Source organism: Ranitomeya imitator, chromosome 3, assembly GCF_032444005.1.
Source record: "Ranitomeya imitator isolate aRanImi1 chromosome 3, aRanImi1.pri, whole genome shotgun sequence".
Lineage (NCBI taxonomy): Eukaryota > Metazoa > Chordata > Amphibia > Anura > Dendrobatidae > Ranitomeya > Ranitomeya imitator.
In genome coordinates this window covers 737,772,356-737,798,544 of record NC_091284.1, presented here as the reverse complement: position 1 = coordinate 737,798,544, position 26,189 = coordinate 737,772,356, and the positions used below count along the sequence as shown (strand labels likewise).

General features: G+C 48.2%; 1 protein-coding gene across 7 annotated transcripts in view; it reads right to left on the bottom strand.

Annotated features, from left to right (window-relative positions):
• SETDB2 (SET domain bifurcated histone lysine methyltransferase 2) overlaps nucleotides 1-26,189 on the bottom strand; it is a 160,378-nt gene that overhangs the window by 120,475 nt on the left and 13,714 nt on the right. For 5 of the 7 annotated variants that reach the window (XM_069758848.1, XM_069758855.1, XM_069758856.1 and 2 more), the window contains one exon: nucleotides 8,227-8,315. In XM_069758848.1, the coding sequence (XP_069614949.1) occupies nucleotides 8,227-8,315 (89 nt within the window). The remainder of the gene's footprint in view (nucleotides 1-8,226; nucleotides 8,316-26,189) is intronic. The other 2 variants (XM_069758850.1, XM_069758854.1) reach the window with 1 other exon arrangement.

The window sequence follows — 26,189 nt, the reverse complement described above, 5'->3', positions numbered from 1 at the left end:
AGCAACCTGTTCTTCCGTCCACACGTTCGCCAAATTTTACAAGGTCAATACCTACGCTTCGACAGACGCCAGCCTAGACAGACGGATTTTGTAGGCGGCAGTGGTGAGGGCTCCGACCTGATGGAAGTCTGTTTCTCCATCCCAGGGACTGCTTTGGGACGTACCATGGTTCCTGTGTTCCCCAATGCAGCACGAGGGAAAACAAGATTTTTTGGTTGCTTACCGTAAAATATGTTTCTCGGAGCCTTCATTGGGGGACACAGCACCCTCCCAGGTTGATATTTTTCTTTGTCTTTCTACGTGCTATGTTTACAGTTCAGACATCTGTGGTTGTGTTTCTTTCAACTTTTCAACTTTATTGCTTTCTCCTACTGCTTTCTCACTAACTGATTTTCAGAATGCCAGTCGGTGGGGTGTATACTGCAGAGGAGGAGCTAACTTTTTTGTGCATAGTGCCAGCCTCCTAGTGGCAGCAGCATACACCCTTGGTTCCTGAGTCCCCCAATGAAGGCTCTGAGAAACAGATTTTAAGATAAGCAACCAAAAAATCCTGTTTTCTCATAATTAAGGCATATCCCATTCCAGTTTTGATAATAGGGGATTTTAATAATTATATGAATCCCTATTTTGATAAATTCCACATGGAAACAATACCACTGAATACAACCCCTACTTCATTAGCTAAAGTTGTATCTGAAATGGGCTATAAGCATTTATGGAGAACTAGATGGTGGCCCAATTCTAACACATCGGGTATTCTAGAATATTCATGTCCACGTAGTATATCGCACAGCCCACGAAGTATATTGCCCAGCCACGTAGTATATTGCCCAACCACGTAGTATATTGCCCAGCCACGTAGTATATTGCCCAGCCACATAGTATATTGCCCAGCCACGTAGCATATTGCCCAGCCACGTAGTATATTGCCCAGCCACGTAGTATACAGCACAGAGCCACGTAGTATACAGCAGAGCCACGTAGTATATTGCCCAGCCACGTAGTATATTGCCCAGCCACGTAGTATATTGCCCAGTCATGTACTATATTGCCCAGCGACGTAGCATATTGCCCAGCGACGTAGTATATTGCCAAGTCACGTAGTATATTGCCCAGTCACGTAGTATATTGCCCAGCAACGTAGTATACAGCACAGAGCCACGTAGTATATTGCCCAGCCAGGTAGTATATTGCCCAGCCAGGTAGTATATTGCCCAGTCACGTAGTATATTGCCCAGCGAAGTAGTATACAGCACAGGGCCACGTAGTATATTTCCCAGTCACGTAGTATAATGCCCAGCCACGTAGCATATTGCACAGCGACGTAGTATACAGCACAGAGCCACGTAGTATACAGCAGAGCCACGTAGTATATTGCCCAGCCACGTAGTATATTGCCCAGCCACGTAGTATACAGCACAGAGCCACGTAGTATACAGCACAGTCACGTAGTATATTGGCCAGTCACGTAGCATATTGCCCAGCCACGTATGTCACAGGTTAAAAAATAAACATATACTCACCTTCCGAGGGAGCCCTTGTAGTCATGTCGCCTGTGTGCGGTGCACTCGGCAGCTTCCGGTCCCAGGGTTGGTAGCGCAGGACCCGTGATGACGTCGCGGTCACATGACCGTGACATCATGGCAGGTCCTCCTCGCGCAAGCCCTGTGATGAGGTCGCGGTCACATGACCGTGACGTCATGGCGGGTCCTTGTCGCATACCATCCTTGCCGCTGGAACCTGCCGCTTGCATGGAGCGGTCACCGGAGCGTCGCGAGGAGCGGGAAAGGCGCCGGAGGGTGAGTATATGAATTTTTATTTTTTTATTATTTTTAACATTAGATCTTTTTACTATTGAGGCTGCATAGGCAGCCTCAATAGTAAAAAAGTTGGTCACACAGTGTTAATAGCAGCGTTAATGGAGTGCGTTAGGCTGGGTTCACATTTGCGGTTGTTGCCGCAGCGTTTGTACCGCATATAAACGCATGCGTCGTGTATTCCTATATTTAACATTAATAACGCATGCTTTTTTTTGGTTCGCGTTTTGCCGCGTTTGACAACGCATGAGTCGTCTCGTCGTTTGCGGCTTGGCGCGGAAATGCAACATGTAGTAATTTCTAGAGGCGTCTATTTGCCGCCAGGAAACGCATGCGTTAGACTGCGTAAGGTTTGCGACAAAAAAAAACGCATTGCTGTCTATGTAAACGCATGCGTTTTTAAGCACATGCGTTTGGTTGCGTTTTTGAACGCATGCGTTTCAATTGAGAAAAACATGTGTAGACACTGATAAGCCACCCCCCACCATCAAGGTGATAAAAGGGAGGGTGTGGACAGTTGCAGGTCACTTCTCACCAGACTCTGAAGCAGACGAGACACAGACAGGCTACATCTTGGAGGATAACAAGACCCTGAACAATGTGAGTATATCCTAGCCAATGCCTTTATTTTCTATTTTCTGTCTCTACATGTCCTAATTTCTGCCATTTCTTTCTTTCTACATGTATTAGAATGTCTTCTTCGGATTCTTCATCTGGTGAGGAGTTTCGGCCAGGACAGTCGGAAGTGGAGCATGTCAGTGAGGTGAGTATTTGCCTCGTCAGATTGGTAAGTATTCACTGTCACATCGACATGTGACAATTTGATTTTTCCTTTTTTTTTTTTTTTAGAGCTCTTCTACTGCGGCAGACTCAGGGCAGGAGCAGCGGAGTCAAGGTCCGGTGGAAAGACGGCAGTGGGTACGTATACAAGGCTGACTGTCCTCAGTGTAATATTCTTGAATCTTCCTTTCTTTCCACTCGTATTTCTTTACTTTTTTCTTCTGGAATCCTTTTGTATGTTGACTTTCCTATTCATGCCATTTCTCAGCATCTTTTTTCTTTCTTTTCCTTATGTAATTGAGCAAACTTTAATGACTTTCTTTAATTTTTAGGTTTCACAACGGGACGATGATCTGATAGAGAATGACCGCCTTATCACCCTGATCCATGAGCGAGTCCCTTTGTGGGACAGACGGGATCTACTGCACGCGAACAACATCACGATCCGGCGGTTATGGAATGAGGTGGCCCAAGCGATGTGGGATGGCTGGGACAACGCCCCGACACGGGTCCGAACTGCATTTGGTAAGTATTGCACTGCAGTGTGAAGCAGCAGAGACCTTGGCCGTGCTCACTCGACTGTGTGTGATGAAAGAAACTCTCAGGAGTTTCTCTCATCACACACAGTTGTGTGAGCACGGCAAAAAGTCCATTTTCTGACCATAATGTTTGTTTTTTTTAACAATGGGCAAAGTCAAAACACGTTGGCGTTCGATGAAGGACCGCTTCAACAAGGACCTCCATCAAGAGAGCCGTGTTCCCAGTGGTTCAGGAGCAAGGATCAGACGCTACAAATACCATCGCGTTCTGTCATTTTTAAGACCGGTCCTTGCCCAGAGAACGTAAGTATTTATCACGTGCATTAGGTTGTATTATATTGCCATAATCTGTATTTTTAAATTCCACTGGATTTTGCGTCTGGTAAATTTTTGATAATTTTCTTTTTCCTTTTTTCACAGCATATACAGCACGACTGTCGGCCCAGGTTCTGGAGCGGTCCTTCATCCGACAGCCACGGACCCGTCCCAGCCATCCAGCAGCGCAGCAGCAAGTGGGCCTTCCACACTAACTGGAGACCAGGGAGCTGGTCCATCAGGTCTTCCCCTTTCGCAGTACTCTTCCACTGCCCCCTTTTTTCGGGCTCATCCCGGCAGCGGCAGAGGGCTTCGGACAGGTCACTCATGCCCGAGTTTTTGCACTTGAGCTCGGTTTTACACGACGCAATCAAGGCTTTGGGTGACCGAATGGATGTTTCACATAACCTCTTAAATGCACGTATCCAGGAGGTCAGCAAAAGCCTTGATCAAGTGAAAGCCGACCTCCAGAGGCTAGCACATAATTTTTTAAATCAAATTGAGCAGGGCATGTCGGAACACCTTACTCCGGATCTCCAGCTGAGTGTTTTTAATGCAGGCCTGCAATGCTGCTTACGTGCAGGCTATGCAGCAGAGTCGGTATTTCCAGCAGACAGTGGGGGCATATCCACCTGTGCCTTCACTGTCACGATTGTCCTCAATGCCGACCTCTGCTGCATCCCACTGCACGGCCACCTCAATTCCTTCCACAGCCGGACACCACCATGCCGAGTGCAGTTGGACATCCCACCGCCACCACCATGACATCCGCTGGTCCTGCTTGGACCTCCTCCACTGACACCACGATGCAGCAGGACCCTGGCATGGCCTTCCGTACCGCAACCTCCACGATGCAGCAGGACCCTGGCATGGCCTTCCGTACCGCCACCACCACGATGCAGCAGGACCCTGGCATGGCCTTCCGTACTGCCACCACCACGATGCAGCAGGACCCTGGCATGGCCTTCCGCTCTACAAGCGCTATGGACTCTTGCATGGCTGCACGCTCTACGAGCACTATGGACTCTGGCATGGCTGCACTGACACAGTGCAGCCGGACCCTGACAGGTCACCCGTCACCACGCCACGCCATATGAGCCCACCAAGACCTCCTCCAACCAGGCAAACCAAAAAAGAAAAAAAAAAAAACACAGAAAAAAAAAACAGAGGACTCAGAGCATTCCTCCCCCTTCACCTACCAATGTGTCTGCAATGTCAGGTTTGTCTCACCCTTCCAGTGCGTCTCAAGCCTCTCATGTGTCAAGCCCCATCCCCGAACTTCCAGACCCTTCTAGTTTCATTGCCCCTTCTCCTGCCACCTCTGCGTCGTCCACGGTTAGCCAGGCCTCAGTTCTTCACCCCCCCCCCCCCCCTGCTTACATCACTCTACCCCAAGCCGGCGAAGTAAAAAATAATTTTTTGAGTTGTTAACAAAATAAAAAAAGTTTGATTTGCCACAATTATGTTTGGTTTATTGTGTCTTCTGCCGCCAGGCAACACACACCGTGCGCCAAGAAACGTCGCCACACACTTACTTTTTGGGCCACATCATATCTCCAGTAGTTAAAAATAAAAAGACTGCAGCTTTGTGTGTCTTTAGTATACAGATATGAGGTGGGCAAAAAAATATTACATGTATCTCCATAATCTCTTTTTGTCTGTGCCTAGTTTGGCAGTCTGAAGAGAAAATGGTGGAAATACAGTGCAGACCTCTACTGAACAGGTCAGGTGTCAAAAAACTCATTAGTTATGACACCTGACCTGTTGAGTAGAGAACTACCTTGTATAACCACCATTTTCTCTTCTTTATACATAATCTATTACACAGAAATTGAGGGAACAATGGTGGTCACACACTACATATCTATGCTCACCTGCACAGGTGTCAGAAATAGTGAATTCATGAGCCTGTATATGTTTATCATGAATTCATTATTTCTGACACCTGACTTGATGAGTATAGATAGTGTGACAGTGATTGTCTCTTCAGTTTGTGTCCAATGGATACAGAAGAAGAGAATCATGACGCAATTACGTCAACAAGCTTACCAATAAAGCAACATGGCTGCCATTACTAGCAGTATGTGGCCAGTGTTTTATATCAGTATTTGTAAGCCAAAACAAGGAGTGGAACAATTAGAGGTAAATTATGATATTAACCTAATAACTAGCACCTCTGCCTTTATCACCCTCTCCTGGTTTTGGATAACAAAAACTGATATTAAATACAGATCAAATACTGCCAGTCTTAGGACAGCCTTGGTTTGGAGAGGAAAAAGATAGGAGAGATGGTCAACACAACCAAAACTAAAGTTTATTAATGGCAAATATTATTATCATTGTAGAAAATTACTGGTACAGATGTAATTACAACAGGACATTAACCCAACATTGTCCTGCCATGACACACGTCCAATATCTGAATCAAAAAAGGCAGCAAATTGGTCCCGCATGTGACCAACGGCTGCAGTTGACCGCAGCGGGTGATGCTGGAAATCGGGCAGTGGGTGTGCAACTGGTTCATCCAGTTCAATGTTAGGTTGCTCCTTAACCATTATATAATTGTGCAGAACCACACAGGCTTTGACCACCTCGTCGACTGTTTCCACTTTTAGATTTATGGCTGATGCAAAAATGCGCCATTTAGCGACCAGAATGCCAAAGGTACACTCTACTGTTCTTCGGGCCCTGGTCAGTCTGTAGGTAAAGATCCTTCTAGTGTGGTTCAAGTCCCGACTGGAATAGGGCTTCAGTAGGTTTTCACATATCTGAAAGGCCTCATCCCCAACCATAACAAATGGCATCGGTGGACCTTGAGTGTTGGGGAGAGGTTGTGGCGGTGGAAAATTGAAATTGTTGCCATACACACGGCGGCCCATATCCGAGTTCTTGAAAGTCTGGGAATCGTTGCCACAGCCAAAAGCTCCAATGTCCACGGTGATGAAGCAACAGTTCGCATCGGCTATTGCCATGAGCACCACAGAAAAATATTTTTTGTAATTGAAGTACTCCGATCCTGTTCTGGCTGGTTTGATAATGCGAATGTGCTTTCTATCCACTGCTCCTAAACAGTTGGGGAAATCACACACATTCCCGAATTTTTCCGCAATTTCAAGCCACATGTCCAAGGTGGGTAGGGGTATAAACTAATCCCGGAGTACATTCCACAAAGCCCGGCAGGTGTCCACAACTATTCCGGACAGGGTGGATATTCCAAGCCGGTATTGGAAGTGGAGGGATGATAAACTCTCTCTGGTGGCAAAAAATCTGGAAGAAAAACAAACACAAAAAAAACATTACAATCTATTCTTTTTATGGTGTGGTTACGATAAAGAAAGAAAGGAAAATACCCAAAAAATACATGTCAGAAAACACTAAATTTGGACTGTCATTGGTTTAGATTTTGAACGTACCTTAATGTAACCAGCAGACGTTCCTCGGGTGGAATCGCTCTACGGAGCTGGGTGTCCTGTCGCCGTATGGCTCCTTGGACACGAGAAAGCAAATCCCGGAACGAGTCTTGTGACATTCGTGTGTATTCCTGGAATTTCTCCGGGTTGGCATTAAGCTCGGCATAGAGCGTGTGATAGGCTCCACGGGTCTCACGTAGTTCGAAAATGGGGTGCCTCCAAAAACGCCTACGTTGTCTCCTCCTCCATCTTTCGCGATTTCTCTCTTGCTCCCAAGCAAAAGCACAGGCAAGAAACAGCTTGAAGCTGAAATCCAGGTTGAAATAAAAGCTCTCCATGCGAAGATCCATCATGACACAGGATACAGTAGCAAACTTATAATTTCAGTAGCCCTAGGGTCTATATATAGAGATCCCATAATACACGCCCTCTGTAGTCCCATTGGCGGTGTCTGGTTATCTTGATTTTTCTCTTGTGAAATTTCTCATCATGCGCACCAAAAACGCAAACGCAGGAAAAAACGCATGTAAACGCGTACAAACGCGTTTTTTTTAAACGCATGCGTCTAAAAAACGCCGCGTTTGTATGCGTTTACATGCGTTTTTTCCACCACTTGCGGATGCGTTTTAAACGCTGCAGATTTAAACGCAAATGTGAAACTAGCCTTACACTGCGGTCCACTAGCACTGCCATTAACCCTGTGTGAGCGCTGACTGGAGGGGAGTACGGAGCGGGCACTGACTGCGGGGAGAAAGGAGCGGCCATGTTGCCGCCGGACTGCGCCCGTCGCCGATTGGTTGTGGCAATGGTCGAGGGCGTTTTGCCACGACCAATCAGCGACTTGGATTCCATGACAGAGGCCGCGACCAATGAATATCCGTGACAGACAGAAGGACAGACAGAAGGACAGACAGAAGGACAGACAGAAAGACAGACAGAAGGACAGACAGAAAGACGGAAGTGACCCTTAGACAATTATATAGTAGATAATTAAATTTAAATGTGAATGAGGCCTAAATTTAACAATGCGGCCTTTGCCTTAATCTGGTATTTCTAATTGGCCTCAGACCACCTCTTAGTTTGAGACTCCTTGTCAATTTACATCCCTCAAAAGGTCTTGTGAGGCAACTAGTAAAATAAGATAGACAAAACAGACAACAAACAAATAAAAAAAAGCCACCTCTATTCCAAACTGCAGTTTTGAGCTCTGCCCCCCAAAAATCAAACAAAAAAAAAAAAAACTATACAGGGTTCCTAAAAACCTCATGTACATATAATGCCTAAATGTGCCTGGATAAGAATAGGAAAATATGGTCTGGTCTAGAGATGATTAAGAAAAAAAAAAAAAATTAACATCCCACTTACGAACAGAAATATTTCTTGGGATTCGTACTGAAGAAATGGTGGACGGATCAGTTGCTTCTACTGTCGTTTCTGACCACTTCATTTTTCTGCTAAAACACAAAACAAACCCAATGTGTAAAAAACAAGGAAGAACCAGAAGATTCCTTCTATCAAGACCCTATTAGAACAAACAGTGGGGAAAATAATTATTTGAAACACTAAATATTATGCAAGTTTTCCCACCTAAAAAGAATGGAGAGGTCTGTAATTTTTATCGCAGGTACACATTACATCTTAAAAAAAAACAAACACATGATTTTTACATAATTAATTACTTATTTTATACAATAGAAAAAAAACAGATCTTTGGTACAGAAACCTTTGTTTGCAATTACAGAGATCGGACGTTTCCTGTAGTTCTTGACCAAGTTTGCACACACGGCAGCAGGGATTTTGGGCCACTTCTCCATACAGATCCTCTCCAGATCTTCCAGATTCTATGTTACTATCAATTATTAGGTTCTGTAGAAGGACGTAGATCTGGGTATTTATTATGATGGAATATAGGCTGAACTGGATGGACAAATGTCTTTTTTCGGCCTTACTAACTATGTTACTATGTTACTATTACGGGGCTGACGCGGGCCAACATTTAGTTTCGGCTCCCATTCAAGATTTTCTATTGGGTTCAGGTCTGGAGACTGTCTAGGCCACACCAGGACGTTGACATGCTTCTTTCGGAGCCACTCCTTAGTTTCCCTGGCTGTGTGTTTCGGGTCATTATCATTCTGGAAGACCCAGCCACGACCCATCTTCGATGCTCTTACTGAAGGAAGGAGGTTGTTGGCCAAATTCTCGAGATACATGACCCCACACATCCGCCCTTCAATACAGTGCAGTCATCCTGTCCCCTTTGCTGAAAATAACCCTCAAAGCATGAGCTTTCCCCCACAATGCTTCACAGATGGGACGGTGTTCTTGGGGATTGTACTCATCCTCCTCCAAACACGACAAACAGCGTTGACACCAAAAAGTTCTATTCTGGTCTAATCTGACCACATGACCTTCTCCTATGCCTCCTTTGGATCATCGGCGAACTTCAGACGGGCCTAGGCGTGTGCTGATGTGAGTAGGGGGACCTTGTGTGTCCTACAGGATTTTAATCCATGACAGCATAGTGTATTACTAATGGTAATGTTTGAGACTGTGGTTCCAACTCTCTTCAGATCATTATCCAGGTCTTCCCATGTAGTTTTGGGTCGATTCCTGATCTTTCTCACAATCATCCTAAATCAACGAGACAAGAATCTTGCATGGAGCCCCAGACCGAGGAAGATTGACAGTCATCTTATGTTTCTTCCATTTTCTAATAAATGGGCCAACAGTTGTTGCCTTCTCACCAAGCTGCTTGTCTATTGCACTGTAGACTATCCCAGCTTTGTGCCGGTCTACAATTTTGTCCATGGTGTCCTTATTCAGCTCTTTGGTCTTGGCCATGGTGGTGAGGTTGGAGTGTGATTGATTATGTGGACAGGTGTCTTTTATACAGGTAACAAATTAAAACAGATTAAATTAATACAGGTAATGAGTGCAGAGTAGGAGGGATTCTTTTTTTCATGCAATAAAATGCCATTTAATTATGTACAAATCATACAATGTGATTTTCTGGTTTTATTTTTAGATTCTGTCTAACAGTTGAGGTGTACCTGTGATAAAAATTACAGACCTCTCCATTTTTTGTAGGTGGGAAAACTTGCAAAATCAGAAGAATCAAATATTTATTTTCCTCACTGCATGGGGAGGGAGAAAATACATTTAAATTGAATGTGTCGTCAGAAAATTACCTATTGCTTTAATCAGTTTTTTGAAATGTGTATTTTTAATTTAAAAATGCCAGCAACATGTAGAGAGGAGATCCGCCCTTCAAGGACAGGAAACCTACAGAATAACAGGGCTGTACCCTCCCTTCCATCAGTTTGTTTCCTGTCTTTAGCATGGGAACCTTTCACTGGGCGCACCTGAACAAAAGAAGATTGATGTCAAAAGCTATCCAGGCCTGGCCAAATCGAATCAGGCAGCGGGGTGGTCCCTGCCTTGGCTGGTGCCGTATCCTGAAGCCCCCCACCATGGGCTTCTAACCATACTACAGCATGTATACTGCCTATGAACAAATTTTAGCCTCCTGATGAACCACCTAAGGAGAAAGGTGTCAAGGCAGAGGCATAGAAGCATTATATATCAACATGAATGAGAATGATAAATAATATCTACCCTTTTCTATCACGTGGTACCTAGCATCCCTCCCCACTTATAGCCTAGTTGTTTCTTGTCCAATCTAGGCTCCTTGTAGGCATATCAGCACAGGGCCTGCAGGTTAAGCGAGGGCATGCCGCTGTGGAACTGGACGCCAAATATCGCATTTTAGGGTGCCAACCTCCGCTGATAGGCAGGGATGTTAGTGGACATGTAGGGCATCCTAGGCAGTGTGTGGTAGTACCAAGGATTTAATAGAGCTCATGTAACTCACTTTTCCCTCCTGCTACACTCTGATCCCATCACGTATATCTTTGGTGTGAGAAGCAGGAGACAAAGATAGTGGCTTTCTATAGGAGTACATGTGACTGTTTCGCTAAATTATATTTTGAGACAGTCATTTATGAAGTACATTTTGTAATTATTTGTATGTTCATCACTTATTTTGTGCACTTAGGTTTTTCTTTAGGTGTTATTTTAGATTTTCTAATAAACATACATTTTAAGGGCTATATATTCACACTACTAGTCTCTTATCTATAATATAAGGCTGGGAGCGTCACTCTGTCCGAAGCATTTATAGACTGCGCAAGCGCCGGCGCAGTCTGGACCCCACAGAGTGACGCAGCCCAGGAGATCGCGGTATGCGTAAGCACTGAACGCACACCGCAATCTCCAACGGAGAAGCAGGAACGTGCCAGGAGGGTGAGTATAAGCTATATTCACCTGTCCCGTTCCAGCGCTGCGCACCGCTCCCGTCTTCCGGGTCCTCTGCCTGTGACGTTCACAGTTCAGAGGGCGCGATGACGCGCTTAATGCGCGCCGCCCTCTGATTGAACAGTCACAGCCAGAGGACCCGGAACACGGAGCGACACGCAGCGCTGGATCAGGGCCAGGTAACTATAGCAAGTGTCGGGGGCCTGAGCTAGCGGCAACTCCGGCACCTGACCCCCACAGCGCGCCGGTGTCCCCGCCTGCTCAGGCCCCCCAGCACTCGGCGCCCAGTGACGATAGGTGAATATGTTTTTTTTTTTTTAAATATATCGCAGCAGCATACGGGGCATATACGAGGGTCGATCCAAAAGTAATGATAATCGGTTATTTCTATTGCACACAGAAATTAAAATAAAATGTTTTCTTCTCTCTTAGGTACCCACTAGTCCAGGAAAAAAAATTACTTAAATAGACCACGATTCCCGGGAGCTACATTCATTTGAATATGAACTGTCGAGGAGTGAACATCAAAATGGAAAAAAACGAGCTCAGAGCGGTCATCAAATACCTCTGCTTGAAAAAAAATGACTACCAAAGACATACACAGCGACTTGGTGGAAACATTGGGGGACTCTTCTCCTCCATATTCCACAGTTGCACGCTGGGCCAAGGAATTTAAGCTGGGAATAACATCGACGGAAAATAACCATCGTGAAGGACGCCCATCCACGTCCCTCAATGAAGAAAACGTGAAAAAAGTTGAAGAAGTTGTATTGGCAGATCGAAGAGAGGGTCAAGATCAAGAATTTTTTTCGAAGGGAATTCTAAGTTTAGAAAAGAGATGGACTAAATGTATAGACTTGTTAGCAGACTATGTAGAAAAATAAATTTATTTTCTGACTATATTCATTGTGTTTAGTATTGATTATCATTACTTTTGGATCGCCCCTCGTACTATGGAGCATCTTATGGGGGCCATAAACCTTTATGGAGCAGTATACGGGGCATATACTATGGAGCATCTTATGGGGGCCATAAACCTTTATGGAGCAGTGTACGGGGCATATACTATGGAGCATCTTATGGGGGCCATAAACCTTTATGGAGCAGTGTACGGGGGCATATACTATGGAGCATCTTATGGGGGCCATAAACCATAATGCAGCAGCATACGGGGAATATACTATGGAGCATCTAATAGGGGCCATAAACCTTTATGGAGCAGTGTACGGGGCATATACTATGGAGCATCTTATGGGGGCCATAAACCTTTATGGAGCAGTGTACAGGGCATATACTATGGAGCATCTTATTGGGGCCATAAACCATAATGCAGCAGCATACGGGGCATATACTATGGCGCATCTTAAAGGGGCCATAAACCTTTATGGAGCAGTGTACGGGGCATATACTATGGAGCATTTTATGGGGGCCATAAACCATAATGCAGCAGCATACGGGGCATATATTATGGAGCATCTTATGGGAGCCATCAACCATAATGCAGCAGCATATGAGGCATATACTATGGAGCATCTTATGGGGGCCATCAACCATAATGGAGCAGCATATGAGGCATATACTATGGAGCATCTTATGGGGCCATCAACCTTTATGGAGCATCATATGGGGCATATGGATGGGAGCAGCAAATTACAGAACGGTGGCGCAGGATGGGAGCAGCACATGACAGAACGGGGGCGCAGGATGTGAGCAGCACATGACAGAATAGGGCAGCACATGACAGAACGGGGGCGCAGGATGGGAGCAGCACATGACAGAACGGGCGCAGGATGGCAGCAGCACATGACAGAACGGGGGTGCAGGATGGCGGCAGCAGCACATGACAGAACAGGGGTGCAGGATGGAAGCAGCACATGACAGAACGGGGGCGCAGGATGGGAGCAGCACATGACAGGATGGGGGTGCAGGATGGGAGCAGCAAATGACAGAAAGGAGGCGCAGGAAGGGTGTAGCACATGTCAGAATGGAGGCGCAGGATGGGTGCAGCACATGTCAGAATGGGGGCGCAAAATGGGAGCAGCACATGTCAGAATGGGGGCGCAGGATGGGAGCAGCACATGTCAGAATGGGGGCGCAGGATGGGTGCAGCACATGACAGGATGGGGCGCAGGATGGAGCAGCTCATGACAGGATGGGGACGCAGGATGGAGCAGCACATGACAGGATGGGGACGCAGGATGGAGCAGCACATGACAGGATGGGGACGCAGGATGGAGCAGCACATACCAGGATGGAGACCATATACCAATATAAATGCTCGCCACCCGGGCGTAGAACGGGTTCAATAGCTAGTTATTATTTATAGCCTCATAGTATTTGTGCAGGATCCTGAAGCGCCACCGCTGGGTTCAGCGGGCCATCATGAGTGAGTGGAAGGAGCGAAGCCGCAGAGCCACAATCTGTGGCTTGCCGGCTTTTCCCCGTACTCTTCTGCGCATGCGCAGGGGATATGCTTCCTTATGATGCGGGCACCAGGGTCAAGTGACCAGAAGTAATTTCTGGCGATGGAGCCGGAGGACTCTAGGAGGGACACAATGTGAGCTGGTCCCGCTTTTAAAAAGCAGTTAGAACAACAGGAAAGCGTTCTGTAAAGCTCCAGCAGTCCCTTCTGGCATAATGGAGGAGTCCAAGGAATCAGAGCAGCAGCAAAAGATGCATCAACAAGAAGATTCCCAGACAACTTCACGGCATCGGCGGCAGTGGGTGTACAGATAGAAGAAGCAATAGGGCCACTCAGCAGAACAGAGGCTTAAGCAAGGTGGACAAATCTCCGACCTCCAAAGGAGATCTATTGCACGATATGATCCCTCCTCCAAATACAGTACCCATGGCTGCTTCGGAGTGGAAATTCCATTAAATTCCTGACCCAGGGGTAGGGTAATAGGGCTAAAAAAAAAAAAAAACACACAAGAAATTCAGGAAGTTGTCCCCAGGGTCTGATATTTATGATAGCTCTGAGGAGGAAGGTGAAAAGAGGGACCAGGATACACCCACTTCAACTTCGTGAGGACATGGGGGGGCGCCACTGCTTTCTGGTGGAAGAGAGAGAAATTTGTTAAGGCTGTTAGATCCACAATGGGAGCAATTGGGGTAGTAATTTCAAGACCGGAAAGGTCTGTACAAGAAAAAGTTCTAGAGGTCTAGAGCAAGGAAAGCACCGGTGCTTTCCCGTGAATGAGAAAGTCTAGTTATTAATTAAAAGAGAAAGAAAAAAAAGAAAAAAGGGAAAGGAAAAATCTCTCTCCCCCATCTTTCAAAAGGAAGTATCAATTTGATGATTCGTCCTCATCATCCTGGGACAAAGCCCCGAAAATAGATGTGGCGATAGCCAAGGCCTCTAAAAAGTTTACCCTACCCAGTTTGCAGATATGAGGGTGTTGAAAGATCACCTGGATAAAATGGCGGATACCTTCCTTAAAAGCTTCCTGGGAAGCCTCAGGTTGGGGGTTAAAGCCAGTGGTAGAAGAAACAAACATGTCAAGATCATTAATGATCTGGTTAGATCTTTGGACAAACAGCTCAGAGACAAAGTACCAAGAGTGAATATATGAGCCACTATTCCTTTGATGCAGGGGCATCTGCATTCCTCACAGATGCCTCTGCTGATTCAGTTAGGATGGCAGCAAGGTCAGCGTTTTCTAATGCGGCTCGAAGGGCCCTCTATATGAAACGTTGGCCATGGGACTCTCAAAGTCTCAACTCTCCTGTATTCCCTGTGAGCGAATATTTGTGTGGGCCTGGTTTGGATGATATTCTTGAGAATGCAGGTGATAGTAAGAAAGGATTCCCCAACCTCTACATCCCATGTTATTAGAAGTCCATTCGAAGCAGAAGATGAAATTGGCGGAGACCACCCAGAAATTAGGACATGTAGGAGGAAAGAAGGGTAGAGGCATTAAAAATATGAAATACATTAATCATAAAGGTAAACAGTGTAAAATAAAAAAAATTAAAAACGTTTGGCAGCCGCAACATTGCAATAAAAGGCGATAAAAACATCGTATCTACCCCAAAATGGTATCAGTAAAAAATGTCAGCTCAGGGCGCAAAAAATAAGTCCTCACACATCCCCATAGCCAGAAAAATTAAAACTCTACCAATATTGGAGAATGGCTACAAAAAAAGCAAGAATAAAAAAAAATAAAAAATACAAATTTCCAATTTTTTTTTTCAACACTTAAAAAAACAAAAACCTATACTACATGTTAGATATGTACGTACTCGTACTAGCCTAGAGAAAACAGGGATTTTTGTGTTACTCACCGTAAAATCCTTTTCTCCGAGTCGTTCATTGGGGGACACAGGACTGTGGGTGTATGCTACTGCCGCCAGGAGGCTGACACTAAGTAGGTATAAAAAAAAAGTTAGCTCCTCCTCCATAGTATACACCTTGCCACTGGCCCTGACAGCTCCAGTTTGGAGCACAAGCAGTAGGAGATAGAGAAAACAAAACAGCATTAGAGCAAAGACAACATGTCTAGAATAATACTACAGTCTGAACAACCCCATAGACAAATAAAATGAATAGGGAGGGAGCTGTGTCCCCCAATGAACGACTCGGAGAAAAGGATTTTACGGTGAGTAACACAAAAATCCCTGTTTCTCCATCGTCTTATTGGGGGACACAGGACTGTGGGATGTCCCAAAGCAGTCCCAGGGTGGGAAGAAGACTCACTGGAAGAAAACCCCTAGGCACTTACCGCCTAAAGGTGTGATACCGCAGCCTGAAGAATTTTCCTTCCCAAACTTGCATCAGCAGAGGCCTGAGTGTGGATATTATAATGTTTAGAGAAAGTCTGCAGGCTGGACCAAGTGGCCGCTTTGCAAACCTGCTCTGCTGAAGCTTGGTGCCGAAGCGCCCAGGAAGCCCCTACCGCCCGAGTAGAGTGTGCCCTGATCCCAGCCGGGATGGCTGCACCCTTGATACGGTAGGCCTCCTGAATAGTGGTTCTTATCCATCTGGCTAAGGTCGATCTAGAGGCTGCGAGTCCCTTTTTATGACCCGCAGGAAGAACGAACAGAACATCCGTCTTTCGAAAAGAAGCGGTCCGGGAAACGTATCTTCTCAGAGCTCTCACCAAATCTAGAGTATGGAGAGCTTTTTCCACCCGGTGTGTAGGCGCAGGACAAAAAGAAGGCAAGACAATGTCCTCATTAATGTGGAATGAGGAGACTACTTTTGGCAGAAAGGAAGGTGCTGGTCTCAGCACCACCTTATCCTGATGAAAATTGTAGAAACGGCGCCTGACAGGACAAGGCCGCTAATTCCGATACCCGCCTAATGGATGTTATAGCTACCAGAAACAAAACCTTCCAAGAAAGGTACATTAAAGGGGCGTCTTGGAGGGGTTCAAATGGAGGTTCCTGAAGAGCACTCAAGACCAAATTAAGGTCCCAAGCTTCTATCGGAGCTTTGTAAGGAGGGACTATATGAGAGACTCCCTGCAAAAAAGTTTTTACTTGCAGATTGGTAGCGATCCTGCGCTGGAAAAGAACCGATAAGGCGGATATTTGCCTCCTAAGGGTACTTGGAGCGAGACCTGAGTCTAGACCAGATTGGAGAAAAGCTAGGACATTAGGAATGGAAAACCGAAGAGGAGGAAGACCCTTCTTCCTGCACCATGAGAGAAAGACTTTCCAGGTGTGGTGGTAAATGCGTGCTGAAGCTGTCTTTCGAGCATTAACCATAGTTGAGGCTACTTTCTGAGAAAAACCGGCCTGGGTCAGAATCCAAGATTCAACGGCCAAGCCGTCAAACGCAGGGCCTCTAAGTTCTGGTGGAATATCGGCCCCTGCGACAGAAGATCTGGCTGCATTGGTAGCTGCCAAGGAACCCCGACGATCAGCTGAACTAGGTCTGCGTACCATGATCTCCGAGGCCAATCTGGGGCGACTAGAATTGCCGGAACTCCCTCTAACTTGATCTTCCTGACGACCTTTGGAAGCAGCGCCAGAGGGGGATACCGATATGGAAGACGAAATTGGTTCCAAGATAGGACTAGTGCGTCTACGGCAATTGCTCCTGGATCTCGAAACCGTGCAACGAACCTGGGTACTTTGGTATTCGACCCGGTGGCCATTAGATCCACGTCCGGGATTCCCCAGCGTAGACATATCTGCCGAAAAACATCGGGGTGAAGAGACCATTCCCCGGGCGCAAGACCCTGTCGGCTCAGAAACTCCGCTGCCCAGTTCTCCTTGCCCGGGATGTAAACTGCCGAGATCACAGAGTGATTGTTCTCGGCCCAGCGGAGGACTTGTCAGCATGGCTGATCTGCTGCGAGTGCTCCCCTGATGATTCACGTAGGCCACGGCCGTGGCATTGTCCGATTGGATCCGCACCGGGCGACCCGCCAGAAGATGGTGAAAGTGCTGCAAGGCCAGCCAAATTGCCCTTATCTCCAACAGATTGATTGGAAGGGTTGATTCCCTTGGGGACCAACGACCCTGAGCCGTGTGCTGGAGAAACACTGCTCCCCAACCGAGAAGGCTGGCGTCCGTAGTGACTATCAGCCAATGAACTGGAGGAAAGGCTTTCCCCTGAAGTAGGGATGAACTCCTCATCCACCATATTAGGGATTGCCTGACCCCAGGAGACAGACGACACCTGAGGTTGAGAGACAAAGGACTCCTGTCCCAGGCTGACAGAAGTGCCTGTTGGAGTGGACGAAGATGGAATTGGGCGAATGGAACCGCTTCTATAGCTGCTACCATCCTGCCCAAGACCTTCATGCAGAACCGGATTGAATGGAAACTCAGCTGCCGAAGAATTTGTACCTCCTGCCGGAGACAAAGCACCTTGTCCTGGGGTAAAATAGTTAGCCCCCGAGAGGTGTCGAAGATCATCCCTAAAAAAGAGATCTTCCGAGATGGTACTAGAGATGACTTCTTTAAATTGACCAGCCACCCTAGACGAGCTAGGGTGTCCAAAGAGATGTTGACGTTGTCCCTGCATGCCTGAAAAGTTGGTCCTTTGACTAAGAAATCGTCTAAGTAAGGCAGAATGACTATGCCTCGAGAGTGCAGGATTGACACCACTGTTGCCATCACCTTCGTGAACACCCTGGGAGCAGTGGCGAGCCCGAAAGGTAATGCAGTGAATTGGAAGTGTCGCTCGCCTATGGAAAACCGTAGAAATTTTTGATGAGGAAGAAATATAGGAACGTGCAGATAGGCGTCTCGAATATCTATGGAAGCCAGGAATTCTCCCCTTTCCATAGCCGCAATGACCGAGCGGAGAGATTCCATACGGAAGCGACGAGTGCTGATGAATTTGTTTAGACACTTTAGGTCCAGAATGGGTCTCACGGTCCCATTCTTTTTGGGAACCGTAAACAGATTTGAATAAAACCCTTTGAACCTTTCTTCCTTTGGAACAGGGACAATGACCCCGTTGGACTGAAGAGACTCGACTGCTCTGAATAAAGCTCTTAAACGGGTTTTTGAACTGGGAAGACTGGATGGAAAAAACCGGCCTGGAGGGAGATAGGAAAACTCTATTTTGTACCCTGAAACCACCAGGTCTCTTACCCATCTGTCTTGAACAACTGACAGCCAGGACTGATGGAACAGTAGTAGGCGACCGCCTACCCTGTTGAAAGCGACGAGAGGCTGCCTCCAGTCATTTAGCCGAAGATCGAGATATCTAGATCCCCTAGATCTTGATGGTTGATACCGCATTCTTGCCAATGGATTGGCCCTACAGGAGACCTGGTGCTCCCTGTCTTGGACAGGCCGACTTGGGGGACCTGCGCTTGGTGCCGCAGACCACCGGGAGTTACGAAAGGATTTAAATCTTGCTTGAAATTGGCGACGAAAAGGTTGCTTAACCTTTTGTTGAGGAAGGAAATTACTTTTACCTCCCGTGGTATCAGATCTAAGCTGATCCAGTTTTTCGCCAAAAAGACGGACACCTTGATAAGGGAGGGATGTAAGGGACTTTTTTGAAGTAGAGTCCGCCCGCCAATTTCTTAGCCATAGGGCCCTTCTGATAGCAATAGCATTTGCCGCAGCCAATGCTGAACAATTTGCCGCATTCAAGGATGCATTAATCAGATAATTTCCTGCTAAAGATATCTGATTTTACATCTCTATCACCTCTACAGGAAACCCCTTATCCTGAAGAGCCTTAGTTACGGACTCTGACCAAGCTATCATAGCTTTGGTAACCCATGTGGCCGCAAAAGACGGCGTGAGGGCTGACCCTGAAGCCTCAGAGACCGAGCTAGACTCTCTAGGAGCCGATCAGTCGGATCCTTAATAGACGACCCATTAGGAAGAGACAGCAACGTACTAGAGGCCAAACGGGACACGGGAGGATCCACAGAAGGGGATTCTGCCCACTTTTTACAAAGCTCTGGAGCGAAAGGATACCTTGCACCTAGGGCCTTCTGGCCTAGGAAACGCTTATCTGGTCGCTCCATGTGACGTTGGACTAGATCCTCAAACTCAGGATGAGTAGAAAACACCCTATGAGGTTGCTTGAATTTCTTAAAGGACACCTTATGACCAGAAGGTAAGGTGGCCACATCCTCTACTCCCAAAGTCTGGTTAACGGCCTCAATGAGACTGTCAACATATTCCTGATAACCAGGAGCTTCTAAATCAAAAGACCCCTCTGAGTCATAGTCCGAACCGTGTTCACTCAATTCCGCAGGAGAGGGAGATCGAGAGACGGGATTCAAAGATGCTGATGCACCTGACGGACCGGAAGACGCTGTGTGGGATCGTTTCCCCTGTGTCTGCCTAGAGGGAGTACGGCCCCTGCAGGCCGGAGGATCCTGAAAATCGGAGGATCTTTCCAAAACAGGCGGATGAATGTCCCTGACAGGGGCTTGAAGGGACTCAACCGCCTTTGTTAGAGACGCCATAGACTGCGTTAATGATATGACCCACTCAGGGGGAGACACTGCCGACCCAGGTACAGGCACACCCGGCAGGATAGCCGGCGGGGTAACAGGCAGGGTAGCAGACGGGGGCTCCTGCACGCGCTCGGAATCACAAGCCTCACAGAGATGGTTACTTTGCGCATGCGGAAAAGCAGACCGACAGGTAATGCATTAGGAATACAGAACTGAGTGAGTCTTAGGGTTTCTAGACATGATGACTCTAAAGCCGCTATGCTCCGTATCTCCTTATGAGCTACTAGGTCTAGAACAAATACTGCTGTCAGGCTGAGGGAAGTAGCACTCACCCCAGTCCTGTGTCCCCGTATGCTCTCAAACACTGAACCATGTCTCCTGTGCAAATCACACATATATACTAAATTACAGGGCGGATGCTTGAAAAAGTGGGAGGAGTTACCGCGCATGGACCCGGTTTAGGCCGAAGCAGGGAACTAGATTTCACTCCTTCCCCTGCTCTCCCGGGAAAGCTGGGTGCTCGAAACCGGAAGTAAATCGCCGCCGATGGAGGTGGGACTTTCCCCAGACTACAAGACCCATAATGCCACAGGCCGTACAGAAAACCGGAAGCCGCCAAAAAAGGGGCGGGACTTCCGCCCATGCTCAGACTACAAGATCCATAATGCCTCAGGCTGCCTAGAGAACAGGAAACCGCCGAAAAAAGGGGCGGGACTTCCGCCCATGCCCCTGCTGAAGTTTGCTTGTGGGGAATAACGCTGGAAACCAGCACAGCGCCGGATAATAGTCGCCACCTGTGCAGTACCAGCAGAACGCGCGGTGAAGCAGGAGCCCCCTGTGCAGCCCTCTGACAGCGGATGAGGTTAGACCAAAAAAAATCCACATATAAATATATATAAATATATAAAAAAGACGGTGCAGGCACCCTAACTCCTTACACCCTTCAGAAGGCGAGGAGAGGGACCGTCTGCCTCCTTTAAACACCGTAGTCGTGCATTGGTGATGAAGTGGAGGGTGCACGGACAAGGAATGAATGCCTGTACAACCTAGGGTTCCGTTACCTCAGGGTGGTCAGGTTCTTAGTCCGGCAAAAAAATCCCACGTCGCGGGAGAGGATACGTGGAGGCTTCAATCCACGTGCTCGCCCGTTGTTGGTTTGGGGAGATCGGACCCCTTCAAAAGGGTCCGTCGCCCCTGTCTTATCTTCAGAGAAAGAGAAAAAAAAGCATCTGGGAAAACCCAGATATGTGCCTCCTACGGACACGAAGCATAAACTGGAGCTGTCAGGGCCAGTGGCAAGGTGTATACTATGGAGGAGGAGCTAACTTTTTTTTTATACCTACTTAGTGTCAGCCTCCTGGCGGCAGTAGCATACACCCACAGTCCTGTGTCCCCCAATGAGACGATGGAGAAATCATATTGCCATGTTAGTTTTACCATATAGTGAACATGGCAAATAAACCCAAAAAACAAATTTCTCCACACTTAGAATTTTTTTCCATATTCCAGTACACTACATAGTAAAATAAATGGAGTCATTCAAAAGTACAACTCATTCTGCGAAAAAACAAGTCCTCATACAGTTACAGTATATTGATGAAAAAAAAAAAAAGCTTATGGCTCTTGGAAGAAGAAAGGGAAAAAAAACAAAAAATCATTCAGGGTGTTAAACAATAGGTCATTTTCTAAAGACACATGTCCTTTATGGGAATAATCTGGTCACTGATTTTTATATAAAAAGAATAGGGATTTTTGTGTGTACTCACCGTAAAATCCTTTTCTCCGAGCCACTCATTGGGGGACACAGGACCATGGGTTATGCTGCTGTCACTAGGAGGCTGACACTAAGCTGAGACAAAAAAGGGTTAGCTCCTCCCCTGCAGTATACACCCTCATGCTGGCATGCAGAGACCCAGTTAAGTGCAAAAGCAGTAGGATAATGAGAACAATATATCAAAAAACATTGGAACATAACATGTCAAACAACAGTCAAAGACTAAAAAAGATAACTAGCCGTAAGGCTACCAGGGTGGGTGCTGTGTCCCCCAATGAGTGGCTCGGAGAAAAGGATTTTACGGTGAGTACACACAAAAATCCCTATTTCTCCTTCGCCTCATTGGGGGACACAGGACCATGGGACGTCCCAAAGCAGTCCCTGGGAGGGAAACAATACAACCACGTAACTTCATGTACCATCTGACTACCAATGCGCAACGGCCGCCTGCAGGATACGCCTGCCAAGGGCCGCGTCCGCAGAGGATTGGATATGCACATTGTAATGCTTTGTGAAGGTATGCAGGCTGGACCACGTTGCGGCCTTGCAAACCTGCTCCGCTGATGCCTGGTGCCGGATGGCCCAGGAAGCACCCATCGACCGAGTGGAGTGAGCTCTAATCCCCGCCGGGATAGGACTGCCCCTGACCCGATAGGATTCCTGGATAGCAGATCGGATCCATCTAGCTATCGTGGATTTAGACGCCGCCAAACCCTTTCTGTGACCCTCCGGGAGCACGAAAAGGGCGTCCGATTTTCTCAAGTGTGCCGTTCTGGAAATGTACCTCCTGAGAGCCCGTACCACGTCCAGAGTATGGAGAGCCTTCTCGACCCTATGTTTAGGCTGCGGACAAAAGGAGGGAAGGATGATGTCCTCGTTAAGGTGGAAAGATGAGACCACCTTTGGAAGAAACGCGGGAGAAGGACGTAGGACTACCTTGTCCTGATGAAAGGCAAGGAAAGGTGCCCGACAGGATAGAGCGGCGAGCTCTGAAACCCTTCTGATGGACGTCACCGCTACCAGGAAGGCAACCTTCCAAGAGAGAACAGAGAGCGGAACGTCTTGAAGGGGTTCGAACGGCGGTTCCTGGAGAGCCCCCAGGACCAAATTGAGATCCCAGGTCTCCAAAGGCATCCTGTAAGGAGGAACAACGTGGGAGACTCCCTGAATGAAAGTCTTGACCTGAAGGTTGGTGGCGATCCTACGCTGGAACAGCACGGATAAGGCTGAGATCTGACCTTTAAGAGAGCTCAGGGCCAAACCGGAATCCAGACCGGACTGAAGGAAATTCAGGATACAAGGGATGGAGAAGCTGAGCGGAGGGAGCCCTCGGAGCCTGCACCAAGAAAAGAAGGTCTTCCAGACGCGGTGGTAGATAGAGGCAGAGGACGCCTTGCGAGCACTTAGCATGGTAGGAATGACCTGCTGAGAGAAACCAGCACGAGCTAGAATCCAGGTTTCAACAGCCACGCCGTCAAACGTAGGGCCCCTGAGCTCTGATGGTAGATCGGTCCTTGGCGAAGTAGGTCTGGGCGGTCTGGCAACCGCAAGGGGACGTCGGCTACGAGCTGAACGAGCTCTGCGTACCAAGCGCGACGAGGCCAGTCTGGGGCGACCAGAATGACCGGGCCTCCCTCCGTCCTGATCTTTCGGATGACCTTCGGCAGTAAGGGAAGAGGAGGAAACACGTATGGGAGTTGAAAATGATGCCACGGAGAAATTAGCGCGTCCACTCCTATGGCCTGGGGATCCCGAGATCGAGCGATGAAGTTGTGGACCTTGGCGTTCCATCTGGATGCCATCAGATCCACGTCCGGGGTCCCCCAGCGAAGACAGATCTGGTGAAAAACTTCTGGGTGAAGTTCCCATTCCCCCGAGGCAAGGCCCTGGCGGCTCAGGAAGTCCGTTGCCCAGTTCTCGACTCCCGGAATGTGCACCGCCGAGACGATGGAGTGGTTGGTCTCGGCCCAACGAAGGATGAGAGAGACTTCCCTCATCGCCGCCCTGCTGCGGGTACCCCCCTGGTGGTTGATGTAAGCCACCGCCGTGACGTTGTCCGATTGGACTCTTATTGGGTGACCCGCAAGCAGAGCGTGGAAGTGAATCAGAGCAAGTCTGATAGCACGAATCTCCAGAATGTTGATGGGGAGGCTGGATTCCCGAGCAGTCCAACGACCCTGGGCCGAGTGGTGAAGAAACACCGCCCCCCAGCCAAGAAGACTGGCGTCGGTGGTTACCACTAACCAGCGGAACGGGAGGAAGGACTTCCCCTGGAGAAGAGATGGTCCCAGGGTCCACCAAATGAGAGAATGTCTGACCCGAGGAGACAGGGGACAAGGGAGGTCGAGAGAAAAGAGACTCCTGTCCCAGTTGTCCAGCAGAGCCTGTTGTAAGGGGCGGAGATGGAGTTGAGCGAAGGGAACAGCTTCGATTGCCGCAACCATCTTTCCCAGGATCTTCATGGCGAACCGAATGGTTCGCGGGCGAGGATGGCAGAGTGTACGGACTCCCTGCTGGAGCGCTTGGACCTTGGACCGAGGAAGCAAAACCAGCCCCCTTGAAGTGTCCAGGATCATTCCCAGAAAGGAGATCCGACGGGAAGGAACGGGAGATGACTTGTCTAAGTTGATCAGCCAGCCCAGGCGAGAAAGCGAATCCAGGGTAATGTGGACGCTTGACTCGCAGGCCTGAAACGACGGGCCCTTTATGAGGAGATCGTCTAGGTAAGGTAATACGACGACTCCTCGAGAGTGAAGAATGGCCATGACAGCCGCCATGACCTTGGTGAACACCCTGGGCGCCGTGGCGAGACCGAAGGGCAAGGCTGTGAACTGAAAATGGTCCTCTCGAATGGCAAGCGAAGGAACCTCTGATGAGGCGGGAAGATCGGGATGTGAAGATAGGCATCCTTGATGTCTATCGAGGCCAGAAATTCCCCTCTTTCCATGGAGGAGATGACCGATCTGAGCGATTCCATCCTGAAGTGCCGGACTCTCACGCACCTGTTCAGAAGCTTCAGATCCAAGATGGGACGAACGGTCCCGTCCTTCTTTGGCACGACGAAGAGGTTTGAGTAGAAGCCTCTGAACCTCTCGTGTTCCGGGACCGGCACGATGACCCCGCTCTGGCGGAGGGAGTGGATGGCGCAAAGAAGGGCGCGAGACTGAGCTCCCGAACTGGGAAGACGAGAGGGGAAGAACCGAGTGGGAGGGGGAGAGGAGAACTCTATCTTGTAGCCAGACGATACCAGATCTCTGACCCATTCGTCGTGAACGACGGAGAGCCAGGCTTGTTGAAAAAGGAGTAGACGACCGCCTACTCTTCTGGGATCGACTGGCGCTGTTCCCGAGTCATTGAGAAGGGAATCTGGGAGGTCTGGAACCTCTGGTTCGGGGCTGCCTCGGTTTCCCGCGCCAGGAGGGATTAGGTCTGAAGGATGGACGAACGTCTCTGTCTGCGCGGGCGGAGCGGTCCGATCTGGGAAGGCCAGAGGGATTGGACCAGGCAGAGTTGGTACGAAAAGGCCGAAAACGAAAGTAAGGCTGGCGCTGGAAAGCCACCTTGGGCCTCTGTTGGGGAAGAAACTTGCTCTTTCCCCCTGTGGCGTCGGAAATAAGCTGGTCAAGCTTTTCGCCGAAAAGACGCCCGCTTTGAAAAGGGAGAGAAATCAGGGATTTTTTAGAGGAAGAGTCTGCGCGCCAATCTCTGAGCCAAAGGGCCCTTCTAATAGCGATGGCGTTGGAAGCCGCCGAAGCAGCGCAATTTGCCGCGTCGAGGGATGCGAACATAACATAATCGCTGGCCATGGCTAGCTGCTTAGCCAGGTCCGCCATCTCCGAGGGGAGGTCCTGCTCATTAATGGATTTCGCTAGGGCATCCGCCCAGGAAACCATAGCCTTGGACACCCAGGCCGCGGCGAAGGAGGGAGACAGGGACGAGCCAGAGGCTTCGTACACCGAGCGAGCTAGAGAGTCTATCTGGCGTTCGGTGGGACTCTTAATTGAAGCGCCCTCCGGGACTGAGAGAAGAGTCTTAGAAGCCAGGCGCGAGACCGGCGGATCTACCGTGGGGGGATCCGTCCAGTCTTTCACGAGATCAGCTGAGAAGGGATACTTGGAAACCAAGACCTTCTTACCCATGAAGCGCTTGTCTGGGTGTTCCCTGTGACGCCTGACTATGTCCAGGAAGGCTGGATGAGAGGCAAAAGCTTTGTGAGAACGCTTGGTTCTGGAAAAGGAGACCGCATGTTCCGGAGCGGAATTAGAATCGTCATCCACCTTTAGTGCGTGATTGACTGCTACGATGAGGGAGTCAACCGTGGCTCTGAACTCCGGAGCCTCCGGATCCAAAGAAATTTC